The sequence below is a fragment of the Saccostrea echinata genome, unplaced genomic scaffold, assembly GCF_033153115.1.
Source record: "Saccostrea echinata isolate AGI-Se365-2 ecotype Australia unplaced genomic scaffold, CSIRO_AGI_Sech_v1 ptg000002l, whole genome shotgun sequence".
NCBI classification, from domain to species: Eukaryota; Metazoa; Mollusca; class Bivalvia; order Ostreida; family Ostreidae; genus Saccostrea; species Saccostrea echinata.
The window spans coordinates 12,654,794-12,672,522 of NW_026889751.1; the positions used below are offsets into that span (position 1 = coordinate 12,654,794).

Sequence of the window (17,729 nt, forward strand, 5' to 3'; positions counted from 1 at the left end):
ATAGGCTTAATACCCAGAAGCAGAGGAGAAGATTTTCAAAGAATTAATGCATTTTCACCATATAATCATTAGAGTCCCACCTTGACACCTGAACCCCTGCCCCAGGGGCCATGAATTTCACAATTTTGGTAGAGGGCTCAATGTTTATTACAATCATGCCAACAGTTTGACTGCCTGATGTCCAGGAGTAAAGAAGATTTTAAAGATTGCATTAATTTTTATGGTTTTAGTCCCACCCCTCAGGCCCCAGGAGGGCAGGGGCCATGGATTTCACAAAATTTACTCCCCTTTACTCTTAGATGCTATATGCCAAAATTGGTTGAAATTGGTTCTGTGGTTCTAGAGAAGAAGCTAAAAATGCTCAAAAGTTTTAACCGATTGACGACGAACGAAGTACGACGACAGACGAAAACAGATAGCAATAGTGACTCAGGTGACCTAAAAATTGAATTTTCCCCAGAATAAAAACGTTTAATTTCTGGTGACTTTTCACCTTAACGATTTCTGATATTTACATGTACACTGTAAGTAGTTTTCGTCGATTGGTTAGAAATCTAGTGGAACTTGTGGATTCTGCGCAGTAAAAATATATCGTATAATTGAAAAAAATATATATATTTGAAGAAAAACAAAACAAAACAAACACAAAAATAAGTAGAAATAAAAAAAATTAAAGTTCATTATGCAGACAAGAATCGAAGTTAAAAAGTGTTTACTATGTAAGGAAATTAAAACAAAAATGCATACAATAATTTCCTGTTTTTGAATTTTAAAATGATTGTTTAACGCTAAAAACCTTTGACAATACGGCGCACATTCTAACATTTTGATCTTTATCAGAAGATTTCTTTCCCTGCCCATCGGTTTGCCAGTATTGTTGCTAATAACTAATGTTGGCTAGAACTCGAACAATTACTGCAATTATGTCTTTCAAAGTTTTGTTGTCTCCGAGCGAGTAGTGAATTTAACCACACGAATTTTCCCCGTGTCCTGCCCAATCAGTAACGTGTTGCCTTTGAAAATACACAAAGTTTTTAAATTAGGACTCGTTGAATTGTCACCAAAAGGACTCATCAACCTCAAAAAAGTTCCATTCAGGTCAATGATGTGAATAGCGTTACTATTTGAGTCCAGGGATAAGATATTATTATCACAATCTATACAAACGGAAGTGGGACGGAAAGAGTTTTGTCTTCCTTCTCCGCCATCGTAAGCAAATCGGAAGTTGACTGATTGGTCAAATACAGCAATGAAGTGAGACAAGCCCTTCACGGCTGCAATACATATGTCGCCGTTTCCATTACAAATCATGTCTAGCGAACTATCAAATATAACTGTTCCTTTGTTTTTAGGAATGTTTTCTTCGATGCATTTGCCATTATAAGAATATTTCCTGATAGAGGTTCGAACACGTTTAAAAAAGAGGAACCCTCTGTTAATTAAAATGCTTACTACAATTTCTCTGGTTTTTGTGTTGATACATACATTCTTAGGGGTATCTGGGGATACGTTGTCAAAAATTGTTATCACCGGTTCTCCAGTTTCGATCTTCAGGAATCGAATGGTCTTACTTTGAGACTCTACAAGAAATACGGAATTGGAACCAAGTACAGCGAAATCATCGACAAGAACTTCAAAGGCCTGCCTAAAAATAACTTTTCCTGTGGGGTCAACTTGACATATTTCTTTTTTGAAATTTGCCCATACATGTCCGTTATCTGCTGTTTGAAGCACATCTACGCTTTCAAGTCCACTTTCAACATCCGTACCTTCTTTAAAGTATATATCCTCACAAGTCTCTGTTACGGGGGTGTTTACTGGTACCTCTTTCCCTGTCAAACCGGCATGGTTTAGGATTGGCGTCTTTATCGTTGGAGAAACTGATCCGTGTTCTGTAGCAATTCCTGTATCTTTGCATTGTGCAGCAGCATCTTTTTGTTCTGAATTTTCTGCTTCCGCAGAAATACAAGAAGCAGGACTAGGTTTTGAACCATCTAATTCGCCAATCTGTGTACCTACGCTATCTTCATCACTCTCTTCCTGTTCTGTGTCGTTTGATGTTACTCTTTCTGTGTCGTCTGATCTTAAATCTTCCAGAGCGCTTTGCTCATTAACAGGCGAGTCCGGGGCAAGTTCTGAGCTAACCGATTCTCGGAGCGTGCAGATAGGTATGGAGTTATCTAGGGGATCTTTCGTGAAGAAGTCGTTAAAAGTTACAAACGTAGATTTGCCTTCCCTTTTCATTGAAATATTCCTGATGAGTTCTCTGGAGAGCCTTTCCTCACCCTCGCTGTCGGCGGCCATTTCAACAGAAACAGCCTCGTCCATTTTCCCTTATCTGTTAAAAAAAATATTTTACTTACAACTGAAAAAAATGTTCCGGGTTATTTGTATAATTTAAAAGATACAATGTACCACGTAATGGGTATTACTTAATATCCTGTCGTCACCAAACAGGGAACTCTTTCTTTTCAGCAATATACGGTTGTTTTAGTATGTATCATCTCACATTGCATTATAAGTCATTCATCCGTGATATTTTCAATTCGTGCAAATTGTGGCGTTTAATAACCCTAAAAACAAAGATGAGAGAAATATGGTTTTGTTTACCGTTTTCCGTCCGTCTATCTGTTACAAACTATTCCTATTATAAAACTTTGAAGCCTTTGATTTTAATATCGTTGTCCATGATTTATACGCATGGCCGTAGGAACCGGGGTGGGGGGGGGGCCACGCCCCCCCCCCCCCAAAAAAAATTGCCATATATAGAATACTATAGAAAACATAGCTACTACATGCTTGTGCCCCCTCAATAATAACGTCTGATGACCTTTTTTTTTTGTATGGTTGTGCCCCCTCGAAGTGAAATTGCTTCCTACGGGCCTGATACGTTTGTTGCAATTAAATTTCAACACTTTTTATCAATAAGGCGTTTGTTACTTGGCAGTGATTTGCTGAAAGTTCAAAGAGGGTGTTGCAGAAACTCGTGATTTTTCCCTAAATCGAGAAGGACATTTAAATACCCACGACGCATGAAGAGTTATCTCTAAATATAGATAATGCTACGTAGATGACTTTATTTATTCGACGGGTATGTCCAGCTTGTTATAACAAAACATTTCACATTTTACGTTTATTTCATGCTTAGTTTTTTCCTAGCATAGACTGGCGACCTCTAAATAAACTTTTTTCACATCTATGGTCACTGTCGCCATATTGCACGAGAAAAGTTAGAACGATAAAAAGCACAATTAATGCCATTTAATGGCAAGTGCACCTCGCACATCATTTTGAAAGATGTACTGTAGACAGCGTGCGTTTATCTTTTTCAATATATAAAAATGTGTCCAATAATCACGCTGTTGATGCAATATCCAAGAAATCCATTGAGCTGTTGAGTCATTTCAATTTAGTTGTTTCAAGTCAAAGCTGAGCCACTAATTAACAGAACAATAATGAAACGAAATGCGTATGAAAAAAATAAATTATTCAAAATGATAGTACTTTATTTTTTAAGACATCGCCACTAAATAATAACATCAAATATATGTCTTATTAGTTTTAGGTCACAATATCAAGGAAAACAATTTATTATGCATTAAAATAATACCCATTAACTTTCTGACATTCTCTCCTTCCCCCTTTCTCTCTCAAGAGAGATTTTACATTGTATTTCCATTTTATAAGAAAAAAATGTATATATATATATATATATATATATATATATATATATATATACCAGCCATTCCAGGATTCGAATCCATTCTCAAGCAAAAGAATCTTTGCATAAAGTCCACACGCTTTACCACTAGACCAGCTCCGACACTGAAGTATCATGTGCTATTTTATGTGCACATTTTGCATTTCGGGTGGATAATAATTTTATTCGATTTTTGTGATTTTCAAAAATATGCCTCTCTGAAACAAAAATCAGAAATGGCAGTTTTGAAGAAAAATCCTGTCTCTTTATGCGTATATCAAATTCATTCTGTTTCAAGGAGGCAGTTTTTCAGAACAATGGGGATTCCCTATGTGAAAAACAGAAAACGAGACTTATTTTGCTATGTGACTTATTTACCCTTCATTTGATGGCAAATTGGAAGTCGATATGCAGTTTCTAAATATCGCTCTACATTGTGCTGTATATACCGTTGTATCTCAAAAAATTTAAGACCGTTTTCTGATACTTTGAATTTTTCTTGTAAACTGCTACAACTTTAGGGAAAATAACAAAAGAACTGCAACACCCTCTTATATTCAAACTCCTTTTTTCTGCAACAGAAATTTGGGGAAACTTGACTAGAAATTCGTGAACAAATCCATCAGCAAATTCAGAGCTGTGTTTTACTGTTTTAAGAATTTTTGCACATGGAAAAATATGCTGCCTATTCCTAATGTTGACAATATTACATTTAAAACCCATTCCATGTTAAAGGTAATATTACAGGTATACAGAATCTATAACCTTAATGTATATATTCTAGTGAAGAAAAATGCAAATTATACCATGAAAGTCAAACTTACTGGTTAATGTTGAAAATTATACTTCCATTTTAAACTTGAATGTTAAATAGGGTTGCTGGTTTGCCCAGGAAGAAACTCCGGAAAATATCATTTCCTCAGTCTCATACTTACTCGGGAAGATGTCGTGTGCTGTTTTGTTCAGCGATCTCTGACATAATCCAGGAAGGGAAACAGTCACTTGTGACTTGCTTCAGTATTTAACCCCTGTTTAACTCACTGGATTACTAAGTACTGGGTATGGTGATGCAATACCAGTTCTTTTTCTACAAAACTGCATCCTCAGAACGTCAGGAGTCCTGAGTCTAATGGATTGGACTCAGGGCCGATGACATTGTGAGGAATAGACAAAAATGATTCCTGATATTTTCTTTTAAATTCGTTTTAACTCCAGGGAACTTTTACGACGACATATTATCAAATAACAATAGTTACTTCCATTCATATGTCGACTCGATATATCCCAGTGACCTTGAAATAAAAGACACCACAGAGTCTGACATATCTGTTTTATATTTGGATTTTTTTCCTAGAAAAAGACTTTTAATTGTTACCTAACAACAAAGCTTTATGATAAACGTGATGACTTCAATTTTTCAATCGTCAACTTCCCTTACTTATGTAGCAATATACTCTTATCATCTGCATATTGGGTTTTTGTCTCCTAGTTGATTCTAAAACCTATTGACAAACAAGTTGATGAAACAAAGATATCAACAATATCGTTTGCAGTCATCATTTCGCAAGTTTTTTTGGTCGATACAATGACCTTGTCCGAGAATACAACCAAAGCTGACTGACGTTTTTCATACTAATTGTTAGGCCATTATTTACTGAATTTTCTTTAGATATTTCCCTTTTTCTCGATCATGACAAGGAGCACAGGACGGGTGTGACCGGTCGGCAGGGGACCTTGGCATCAGGGGGTCGTAACATAAAGGGTACTTAAATCTAAGACCATGCTTAAATAGGACAGTCTTCGACTTAAGACCGTAACTAGAAGCGTGCTAAGATTTGATAATTTTAGCAAAACTTAGGCGGCCGGTAGAGCCGCTTTAAGTATGTCTCAACTTTCTTATACATATAGTTCGAACTGTTTAATGGTGACTCTCGGCGTTAATACATTCCTCTATTCATATTTTGCATTAAAGAAAATAATTATCTGTATTTAATACTGGTACAAGAATTTTAGTTTTTCAGTGCAGGGGGGGAGGGGGGGGGGTATTGATAACTGATTCTAATAGCACTCTCAACATGGCATAAATGTAAATGCAAAATTTTATTTTTGAACGCAACAAGCCCGGACTCAGACAGGGTTCACTACTGTTCGATCGATCGAGACAAAGAGAGAACTGTTGGTGGTAAGTTGGAGACATATGAAAAATTATCTTCTGAAAACAATTCTTTCTTTTCCTTGATTAAATTGTAAATAAGTATATCATAAAACGTCTACAGTCTTTGCTTGCTGAAATGGGCTTATACATCGGGGGGGGGGGGGGGGGGGTTAAAAAATGCCCCTATTGTTCATGGACCCATTCTAAAAAAAATTGTTATAACTTTCAAATGACTTTTTGCTTGTATAATTTTATTGCCAGAAAAATTACATTTTTTCAGTGCAGGAACATTAATTTGAGACTCTAAATAATTGACCATGCGAAATAATTTGTTGTCACAAATTCTAATGTGTCTATTCAAGATGAAATAAAACTTGTATTTGTTCCCATAATTTATTTGAATAAAAAAAAATATTGTAGGAAAAACTTTAAAAATTAATTTACGTGTTAGACGTAATTACAGTGTTTTGATGTTTTGAACATAATTTTTATTGACATAAGCAAATGGATCAGAAACAAGTTCTTACAGCTTACTGGTTTCTCTCCTTAAATATAACAATTGTTATATTACAGTGCAAAAAGCATTTCGACACTTACCAAGTTAACTGATCTGGCCAGTGACCTATATACAGTGTACTAATACATTATATATACTACCTAATACTAGTAAATGGGCCCCTGGTCTGGTCAAAAGTAACTGGAAAAGTACGTAAGGTTCAATCTAACTTAAGCGGATTCGGAACATCTAATTTTAATAAGATTGCGTTAGGTTTTGATAAGAATAAGATTTTATATTTCTATTTTTATTTCAATGACTTAAACAGACAGGGGAGGTGAATTTTGGGGTTATATTTTGAACACACTTAATTCAAGATCTGCTGCATGCGCGGATCTAGAAGGGGGGGGGTCGGACCCCCCCTCCTGGAATTTAAAAGTATATACTGATCAGAAGCAAATAAATAATGACTTTGAACCCCCCCCTCCCCCCTTAGAAAACCCCACCCTCACCACCACGAAATAGGTATTTTGCAGATTTGAGAAATGGAATTCCATAACTTTTAGCCTTTTTCTTTTCTTTTTTTTTTTGCTTGTCAAGAAATTTTTGGGATGGAAATGTTTTTTTGACTGAGGTACGTGGCCTCCTCCTCCTCCCCCCCCCCCCCCCCCCCCCCCCGGCCACCTCTGAAAAAATTCCTTGATTCGCGCCTGTGCTGTCCATAAAATTCTCATTTTGACCCCTTTTTATAGGGGTAAAATTTTTGTAGACAACCCATGACCAATTACGTTGAGAGATTGGACAGTGTATTGATATCGAGTTGTGCTGTAGTTTACCGGATTTACAGGTCAGAATAAAGTTGATTTTTATATATTTGTTTACATCCGATTTTCGAATTTTCTCGGTAAAGTTGGCGCGAAGGTACTGATGCTCAAATGCTTAATCAGAGCTAAAGAAGTTAACCTGGTTAATGCATACATAATTTGGAGGTAATTTTGTAAGCAAAATAAAGACCATAGATATGTATAGTCCATGATTTATTCCCATTGCCACACTTCATTGAGTTGTGACAAGTCAGCAACTTTCGTTTCATCCCTAAATTAAAATTTTATCCTGGTTCTTGATGACTCCCAAAGTAAACATGATGCAGTATTCATCATACTAATTTGACCATAACATGAACTAAACCAACTGAGAATATATTGTATTTAGAGACCTATGTCATTGTATGTCTCTGATGTAGCTGATGAACACAGATTTTTTTGTCTGTTGCAGTGGTTATATTACGTTTATTACACCAGAATGGCAGAGTCGAAGACAAATCATCCAACAAAGAACAAGAACAGGCAGGGAAATGGCTGGGAAGAAAGAGTAAGTGTTTTGTACACTGTCCTACGTATGCTTGTATAAATTATTTATTTTAATTCAGGGGGTAGGGGTGGGTGGTTGAGTGCCAGATTTATCTGTCCTCGACTTGCAAGAATAATTAATATGTCTTTGAATGGTGCTACCCCCATCCCCCTGAAATAGAATTTTTGAGTTTGGGCATTTTAACCCCCAACCCACTCTAACACCCATGCACGATATAGAATTTTGAGCGTGGGTGTTTTATCTTTTCTTTTCTTTCTTTTTAGGTCACCTGAGTCACTCATGGGTCAGATGTTCTGTTGTAAGGGTGGGGTTCTATTGATAATAAAGTGAAAATGCATTAATTCTATTAAAGAATCCCGTCTGTTCTTTGGTGTTGAGCAGATAAACAAAGTGCGTAGTTTTTATGAACAAGGGTGCTTACAAAATTTTTAAACCTTGTGGTCCCAGGGTCAGGGGTTTTGGTGTTTCTCGGGTGGGATAGGGCGTATTGATTATATAATGGAAATGTTAATTCTTTGAAAATCTTCCATTAAGTGCATAGTTATGATGATTAGGATATCTTCCAAATTTGTGAATTTCCTGACCCTGGGTCATGGGTTCTGGTGGTTGTGTTGATCGAATCTGTAGTGAAAATGCATTATTTCTTCGAAAATCTTCTCTGCTCCTAGGCCTGGACATATCGGAAGCAGAATAAAAGTTTTAATAAGCAAGGATATTTTTAACAGATTTTTGAGCATTTGGACTATTTGGTCAAGTGTTCTAGTCCTGGCCCCAAGATCATGAAACACTTAAGTCAAATTTTCAATCACCTGTAAAATATTTATTAATTATTTAATTAATCTCTAAATTTGCAGATAAAAACACTTTTGTAATGCAGTATTGAAAATTATTCTAATTTTGGTCTACTTTATAATGCCTACAATACTTTAGTACAACATAAAGATTTTGACTTAAGCTTAAGATCTTTCATGATCCCGGGGCCTGACCAAGGTTCTATTAATTTGTTTTCTACTGAGAGAAGTTATTCCCCTTTGCCATTCACTTTTGATAATTAATCACTGTAAATAATGTATTTGAAAGGTTAATAGAGAAAGAGAATTATGCAAGGATTTTTATTGTATAATAATTTATAAGAAGTACCGGTACTTTCATAGTTTTAATGATCATGTAGACTTGTAAATAATAGATAAATAAAAATGAGACAAAAACAAGCATTCTGAGAGTATTGCATTAGCAATACTAGTCCCCTACCGACAAGTGTAATCTGGTTCCCGTCAAAAATTGAAAATGTCATAATTCCGTTAAAAATCATTGAAGCAGAACGAAATGCAAACTTGGTCAATAAGTAATCAAGGTTAATTCACATACCAAAAATCAGCTCAATATCTGCAAGTGAGTAGAAGAAAATTGTGGAAAACCCTTAAAAATTGAAAAGGCCGTAATTCCATCAAAAATCAATGAAGCGGAATGAAATGCAAACTTGATCTGTAACTCATCAAGATACACTCACATACCAAAAATCAGCTCAATATCTGCAAGCGTTTAGGAAAAAAATGCGGAAAACCAAGTGGGACAGACAGAGGGTCAGACAGACAGACAGACGGACAGACAGATGGACGGACAGACACAGAGGAAACCTATAGTCCCCTCCGGCTTCACCGGTAGGGGACTAATAACTTATCAAATGTTCTTCAAAGATCAAGAAAGGCCAATGTGAGAGGTTATAATATTGGGTTTAAATAGTACAGAAGCACAAATAGTTTGTCAATAGTCTGCATTGTGATAGTATTAAATGGGGGACAGATTAAACTTAATTTATGAGTTGTTACTAAATGGTAGACTAATTATTTTGTTGATCCTGATCATCCTATTTCTCTTGCTTTTGGGCAACAAAGCTTCGTCTATCAGTTTATTTTATTCTCAGTATATGGATCCTCTAAATTGTTGTAACTTTTGATCAGTTGGTGCTAGGGCTTTCATACTTCACATATGTAATCCTTATGACAAGACCTTCCATTGGATACCAACCACTTTGACCCTTTGACCTTGACCTAAGAGTTTGACCTACTTTTAAAAAAACTTTAAGCTTGGCCATAACTTTTGAACGGTTAGGACTAGGGCTTTCATACTTCACATATGTTATCCTTGTGACAAGACCTTCCTTTAGATATCAACAACTTTGATCCTTTGACCTTGACCTTGGAGATTGACCTACTTTTAACAAACTTTAACCTTGGCCATAACATTTGAACAAGTGTTGCTAGGGCTTTCATATTTCACAAGTGTATTTCTTGTGAGAAGACTTTGGGTACCAAGATATTTGATTTGCATTTGAGAAAGTTTAACCTTCGCTATAAGTTGCCATACAGGGGCATCAGTGTTTTACAAACACATCTTGTTTTTTTTTTTTTTTGCTCATCAAACTTTTTTATTGAACAAGAAAGTAAAATAAACAAGAAGTGTTTGTGAAACACTGATGCCTCAGTAAGGCAACTTATAGCGACGGTTAAACTTTCTCAAATGCAAATCAAATTTGTTGGTACCCAAAGTAAGGTCTTGTCCCGAGGAATATACTTGTGAAATATGAAAGTCTTAGCAGCAACCATTGAAAGGATATGAAAAAGTTTTTCAAAAGTAAGTCAAACATCAAGGTCAAGGTCAAAATTAATTTTGGCCAAGGAAAGACCTTCTCACAAGAAATACACATGTGAAATATGAAAGCCCTAGCAACAACCGTTCAAAAGATATGGCCAAGATAAAGTCTTTCAAAAGTAGGTCAAACTCTAAGGTCAAGGTCAAAGGGACAAAGTTGTTGTTATCCAGAGGAAGGTCTTGTCACAAGGATATCGTAAGTGAAGTATAAAAGCCCTAGCACCAAATGCTCAAAAGTAATGGCCAAGGTTAAAGTTTTCCAAAAGTAGGTCGAACTCAAAGGTTAAGGTCGTTGAATTACAATTGTTGGTATCCAATGGAAGGCCTTGTCACAAGTAATACACATGTCAAGAATGAAAGACCTAGCACCAACTGTTCAATAGTTGTGGCCAAGTTTAAAGTTTTCCAAAAGTAGGTCAAACTCTAAGGTCAAGGTCAAAGTTGTTGGTATCCAATGGAAGGTCTTGTCACAAGAATTACATATGTGAAGTATGAAAGCCCTAGCACCAATGGTTCAAAAGTTATGGCCAAGGTTAAAGTTCTGTAAAATTTTACAAAACTGGATCAAACTCCAAGGTCAAGGTCAAAAGGTCAAATATAATGGTACCCAAAGAAAGGTCTTGTCACAAGGAATACATATGTGAAATATGAAAGCCATAGCTCCAACCAATTAAAAGTAATGAGCAATGTTAAAGTTTTTGTGGACAAACAGACGGACGGATAGGGCAAAAACTATATACCCCCAAATCTTCGATACAGGGACAGAAAAACATGTTGCTGGAAAAAAAGGCATGCTGCCGCACCATGCTAGCTTGCTTTAGATTTAACACTATTCAACATTTGTACTATATATTCAAAAGATGTTTTGTAAGGAGGGCACCATTGCTGAAACTAAAACTAATACCAGAGCCAATGATGGAAATCAGGGAAACTTCCAGAGAAAATATGACAATTGCAGAAAAAAGTTTAGGGTCTGGGGTATAAAATAGATGGTCGAGTAACTGGAACCATTCAAATTTTTTCATTTGGCCTTATCTTCAAAATAAATAATCTGTCCTTGACTGGCATGAAAATATATGATATATGACTCAAAAAAATATAAATATTAGAGATGGCAACAAATATTCGATTATTTGAATATTCATTCGATGAGTTGATATTCGAATATGAATTTAAGATTCGAATATTCGGTGTTTTTCAGATTTAATAAAAAGAAGTACTGTGATTAATAGATTTTGATTAGGACAATGCTGGAATCATCCCTGTTTAATTTACTTCTTTCACTACTTTCTTATCTTTTAAATCTACTAAATTACATGTATTTTGTTTTGAGTAAGGTGTTAAAGAATTGTACAAAAATGCTTTATGTATAATACAAAATGTACTTCCATAGTTTTTATTAGTTAGATATGATCGGATCTAGAATCGAGGACAAAAATGAAATGTAAGAATGTCTAAAAGGCGTAAAGAGTATACTTAACAAAATAAAATTAATTGATCATTGAATGAATGTCCGATAGAATTAATCTGTAATTAATATTGTATAGGGCTTAATTTCAGAATAAATGTGTAAATTACTTGATTTTCTCGGGTTGTACATAATCCTGAATTTTATATTCATTATCTGGAAATAAGTTAATTACCTAGGAAAATTGTCTATGGAAATATTTGTTATGCCCCGCCATGAATATGGCTGGGGCATATAGTGTTTGTCATGTCCGTCTTCCGTCCTTCTGTCCTTCCGTCCTTCTGTCTGTCCTTCCGTCACACTTTGCATTTAGCTCTGTTCAAAGCTCAGTTTCAAAGAAACTATCCAAGATATTTTTATCAAACTTCATATGCTGATACATACTGATGAGAGCTATTCAACTGCATCAACATTTTTTGACCTTGACCTTTCTTTTGACCTTGACCTCACTTTTCTTAAATTAGTGTTTAGCTCAGTTTTAAAAATACCATCCAAGATATTTTTATCAAACTTCATATGCTGATACATACTGATGAGAGCTATTCAACTGCATCAACATTTTTTGACCTTGACCTTTCTTTTGACCTTGACCTCACTTTTCTTAAATTAGTGTTTAGCTCAGTTTTAAAGATGCCATTCAAGATAGTGTAATCAAACTTCATATGCTGATACATACTGATGAGAGCTATTCAACTGCATCAACATTTTTTGACCTTGACCTTTCTTTTGACCTTGACCTCACTTTTCTTAAATTAGTGTTTAGCTCAGTTTTAAAGATACCATTCAAGATAGTGTAATCAAACTTCATATGTTGATACATACTGATGTAAGTTATTCAACTGCATCAACATTTTTTGACCTTGACCTTTCTTTTGACCTTGACCTCACTTTTCTTAAATTAGTGTTTAGCTCAGTTTTAATGAAACCATTCAAGTTATTTTTAACAAACTTCATATGCTGATACATACTGATGAGAGCTATTCAACTGCATCAATATTTTTTACCTTGACCTTTCCTTTGACCTTGACCTCACTTTTCTTAAATAAGTTTTTAGTTCAGTTTTAAAGATACCATTCAAGATAGTGTTATCAAACTTCATATGCTGATACATACTGATGAGAGCTATTCAACTGCATCAACATTTTTTGACCTTGACCTTTCTTTTGACCTTGACCTCACTTTTCTTAAATTAGTGTCAAACTTTATATGCTGATACATACTGATGAGAGCTATTCAACTTTATCAATATTTTTTGACTTTGACCTTTCCTCTTACCTTGACCTAACTTTTCTTTAATTAGTGTTTAGCTTAGTTTTAAAACCATTCATAATATTTTTATCAAACTTCATATGCTAATACATACTGATGTAACCTTTCAACTGCATAAACAATTTTTTTCTGACCTTGACCTTTCATTTGACCTTGACCTCACTTTTCTTAAATTTGTGTCAAACTTCATATGCTGATACATACTAATGTAAGCTATTCAACTGCATCAATATTTTTTCACCTTGACCTTTCCTTTGACCTTGACCTCACTTTTCTCAATTTGTGTTAAAATGTTGCATTACTAATATACCCTCGGCGGGGCATTCATGTCCTATGGACATATTTCTAGTTTACATTGTATCAAAGATTATAATCATATCTCTTATCAGGTAGATAATTGTAATTCATTACACGTATCGAAATCTGAACAGTGTACCGTTACGACTATCTTGCCTTTTGTAAGACGACTGGTTCCTCAGTTGGAGCTACTATAAATAGGTTTCATTTGTTAAAATTATACTTTTCTACATTTAAATCAATTATTTATTTCAAACATTGACAAATATCAAATGGAATTTCTTATTGTACACCTACAAAAGTCTTCATACAATTTTACTTCCAATATAAGTATACCTACTCTAAACCTTTCATGAGAGTAGGATGATGCATATTTAAAATAAAACAGAGTTATTTATTTCATCGAATATTCGAATATATTCGAATACTTTCATTGAATATTCGAATATGAATTAATGACAAAATTGACATCCCTAATAAATATACATGTATATAGTACACAACCAGTATATCCCCAACCCCTTTCTTGAAAATAGAGGGTATATAGTGAGGATAGTGTCTGTCTGTCCATTACACTTGGGGGTTGGCATCTCTTATCAGCAACTCCACCGATACCACTGAATAAAATTAGGGATGTCAAAATATTTATTTTCCTTAGTCGATTATTCAGTTGCATTATTCGAACGATAGTCGAATATTCGGAACATTTTCTGAAAATAAAAGTTTATTTCAAACTTCACTGGTACATGACGTATTTGTAACTCAAAAAACCTTTTACATAAATCTATTTAAAACGTAACATCCAAATTAATGCAACGTAACGTGTGGATAGCCATGATTATATGAAATAAATTAAGACACCCAATTCTCCAAAATATATAATTTCCCCGTCAATTGAATTCATAAATCGATCTAAACAGTCAATTTTTGTTATAGTAAGCATTATTTAAAAATTGCCAGCCGATATATTTTTAATTTTTTTTATTTATTTATTTATTTATTTAAGCTTATTATAAAATAAATAAAAATTAGGTTCTCATGATATTGTTAAACAGATACTACTTATTCAATTGATTGCCCCGGCTATCAAAATGTCCTTAAAATGTAAGCGGATTGTTTTAATAATAATCGAAGTGTCAAAACATGTCACGGCTATGTTGTGTTCCTTGGATTTGAGCAATCCGAAAATTAAAAAAATATAATTGGTACAGGGTATAAGTATATTAATAATTTTCCAAACAAAGTCCAGTAATTTGATGGGTAATTTATTACAAAAACAACACAGGCAGTAACTGACATATACTTCCCGCGTTGGTGAAGCACTAACAATTACTTTACTTTCTAAATAAGCACACGGAAAGTCAATCGTTTTTTGTTGAGGAAAATTAAAGATGAGAATTCCATCTCGTTAAATCACTCTTTTATTGCATTTATTTAATAATAATAATATTCGAATGTCGTTTCATTATTCCATCGTCGGTCCATTTGACTGATAGTCGAATAGTCGACTATTTGTTGACATCCCTAAATAAAATGTAATGAGACTTTCACTGAATATTAATTACATAGGGCCATTGTGTACCTCATATTTTACATTTTGATTTGGACAGATATATGGGCTTTCCCATAGCAAAAGATGACTTTGCCATTATACTTAAATGGGAGAGGGGGGTATCATTTTGTGAGCTCAGTACTCACAGTACCTCTAATTTATTTTTTAGGTCACCTGAGTCACTCAGGTGACCTATTGCTATCTGTTTTCGTCCAGCATCGTCCGTCATGTGTTAACATTTGAACATTTTCAGCTTTTTCTCTGAAACCGCTGAACCAATTTCAGCCAATTTTAGCATATGGCATCTATGTGTGAAAGGGAACAACATTTGTGAATTTCATGGTCTCTGCCCCCTCTGGGGCCTGAGGGGTGGGGCTAAAACCACCAAAATTAATGCAATCTTTAAAAATCTTCTTCTTTACTCCTGGACATCAAGCAGTCAGACTGCTGGCATGATTGTAATAAGCACTGAGCCATCTACCAAAATTGTGAAATTCATGGCCCCAGGGTCAGGGGTTCTGGTGCTAGGGCTGGGCTATAAAGATCATATAGTGAAAGTGCATTATTTCTTTGAAAATCTTCTTCTCTTCTCCTGGATATTATTGAAACAAATTGAATACATAGTTATGATAAGCAAATGTCAATGAAGTAATGTACCTAATGTAGGTGCTTCGTTTAACCAGAAGGAGTGTTTTGATGGGGTTTAACCAATGAGATTTGTTGTTTTAAAATTGACTGCATTTGAAATGAAAGTAAAACAAGTAAAGAAAGTCATATACAAAATATTTCCAAATAACATCGCTAAAAATTGAATGTGCACTTTGGCACCACCATTTTATGTTGATGTAGAGTGTTAAATCCATGAATAATCTCAATAGATATGATAAGGATGTTGACACAGTAAAGAAATAGAATGGATCTGTAATAAATCTCTATTGTTTGTAAAATATTTAGTTGGTACTAAACAATTGTTATATTTTGTGAGTTGGTACTAAACGGTTGTTATATTTTGTGAGTTGGTACTAAACGGTTGTTATATTTTGTGAGTTGGTACTAAACGGTTGTTATATTTTGTGAGTTGGTACTAAACGATTGTTAAATTTTGTGAATTGGTACTAAATGATTGTTATATTTTGTGAGTTGGTACTAAACGGTTGTTATATTTTGTGAGTTGGTACTAAACGGTTGTTATATTTTGTGAGTTGGTACTAAACGATTGTTATATTTTGTGAGTTGGCACTAAACGATTGTTATATTTTGTGAGTTGGTACTAAACGGTTGTTATATTTTGTGAGTTGGTACTAAACGATTGTTATATTTTGTGAGTTGGTAGTAAACGATTGTTATATTTTGTGAGTTGGTAGTAAACGATTGTTATATTTTGTGAGTTGGCACTAAACGATTGTTATATTTTGTGAGTTGGTACTAAACGGTTGTTAAATTTTGTGAGTTGGTACTAAACGGTTGTTATATTTTGTGAGTTGGTACTAAACAGTTGTTATATTTTGTGAGTTGGTACTAAACGATTGTTAAATTTTGTGAATTGGTACTAAATGATTGTTATATTTTGTGAGTTGGCACTAAACGATTGTTATATTTTGTGAGTTGGTACTAAACGGTTGTTATATTTTGTGAGTTGGTACTAAACGGTTGTTATATTTTGTGAGTTGGTACTAAACGGTTGTTATATTTTGTGAGTTGGTACTAAACGATTGTTATATTTTGTGAGTTGGTACTAAACGGTTGTTATATTTTGTGAGTTGGTAGTAAACGATTGTTATATTTTGTGAGTTAGTAGTAAACGATTGTTATATTTTGTGAGTTGGTAGTAAACGATTGTTATATTTTGTGAGTTGGCACTAAACGATTGTTATATTTTGTGAGTTGGCACTAAACGATTGTTATATTTTGTGAGTTGGTACTAAACGGTTGTTAAATTTTGTGAGTTGGTACTAAACGATTGTTATATTTTGTGAGTTGGTACTAAACAATTGTTATATTTTGTGGTAGGGAGGTTATATGGCTGCAAAGAAACAAAAGTTGACTGAGCAGTTTCTTGGAGGGGGAACAGGAATGGGGACAGTGAAATCCCACATATTCCATGGTATTGTGATTCATGTGGATGGATATACAAGTAAGTTTTTTGTGAAGGATATTCAATAGTTTTGGAAACATGCTGTTTTTTTTTCATTATTCTTTGCTTAATGCAAAGAATAATGAAAAAACAATAAAGGAATTATACTACTGAGTGATAAAATTTGTCTATTTTTTCAATGAAATTAATTTTGCATACTCTTCACTTCTTCCAATATGGCATATCTCTCCTCCCAACCCACAGAAAAAAAATAATATGCAGGCATCATATGAGTTCATCTTTATCTCAAAAACCTGTAGTAGAGTCTGTCTGAATAGCATTGTTAATTTTACAATTCAATTGTTTAATACTTGGACTATAAAATATTTACCACCTACTAACATTCTTTTCTTTAGAGCCATCTTCTGATGAGTTGAAACGGATTATGTACCAATATGGTGGTCATTATGAACACTACCTATCTAAAAGAAGAGTTACCCATATTATAGCTACCAGTCTCCCAAACAGCAAAATTACAAAGGGACTGAAGCATTGCAAAGTGGTCAAGCCTGAGTGGATTACAGAAAGGTCAGTTGGAGATAAGTAAGAAATTGTGTAAAAATAGACAACAACCAGGGTTTGTTTGCTACTAACAGTTGCTTGGTATTATTTAAACAAAATGAATGAGATTTTAC

At 34.4% G+C, this 17,729-nt stretch overlaps 2 protein-coding genes across 2 annotated transcripts in view; one reads left to right on the plus strand and one right to left on the minus strand.

Moving 5' to 3' along the window:
• Positions 1 to 681: 681 nt before the first annotated feature.
• On the minus strand, positions 682 to 2,339 carry LOC133200580 (uncharacterized). Its single transcript, XM_061336371.1, has one exon. The coding sequence runs from the start codon at positions 2,326 to 2,328 to the stop codon at positions 931 to 933; it is 1,398 nt and encodes a 465-aa protein (XP_061192355.1). The 5' UTR covers positions 2,329 to 2,339; the 3' UTR covers positions 682 to 930.
• A 4,942-nt stretch (positions 2,340 to 7,281) lies between these two features.
• The window catches only part of LOC133173091 (DNA repair protein REV1-like), a 35,326-nt gene continuing 24,878 nt past the window's right edge, over positions 7,282 to 17,729 (plus strand). Inside the window, exons 1-4 of the mRNA XM_061308015.1 lie at positions 7,282 to 7,340; positions 7,627 to 7,722; positions 16,971 to 17,094; positions 17,451 to 17,622. Coding sequence (XP_061163999.1) covers positions 7,654 to 7,722; positions 16,971 to 17,094; positions 17,451 to 17,622 — 365 coding nt within the window. The 5' untranslated portion in view covers positions 7,282 to 7,340; positions 7,627 to 7,653. The remainder of the gene's footprint in view (positions 7,341 to 7,626; positions 7,723 to 16,970; positions 17,095 to 17,450; positions 17,623 to 17,729) is intronic.

Excerpts from the sequence above, each read along its gene's own strand:
- LOC133200580 (XM_061336371.1), bottom strand. The coding sequence starts at position 2,328 with ATGGACGAGGCTGTTTCTGTTGAAATGGCCGCCGACAGCGAGGGTGAG.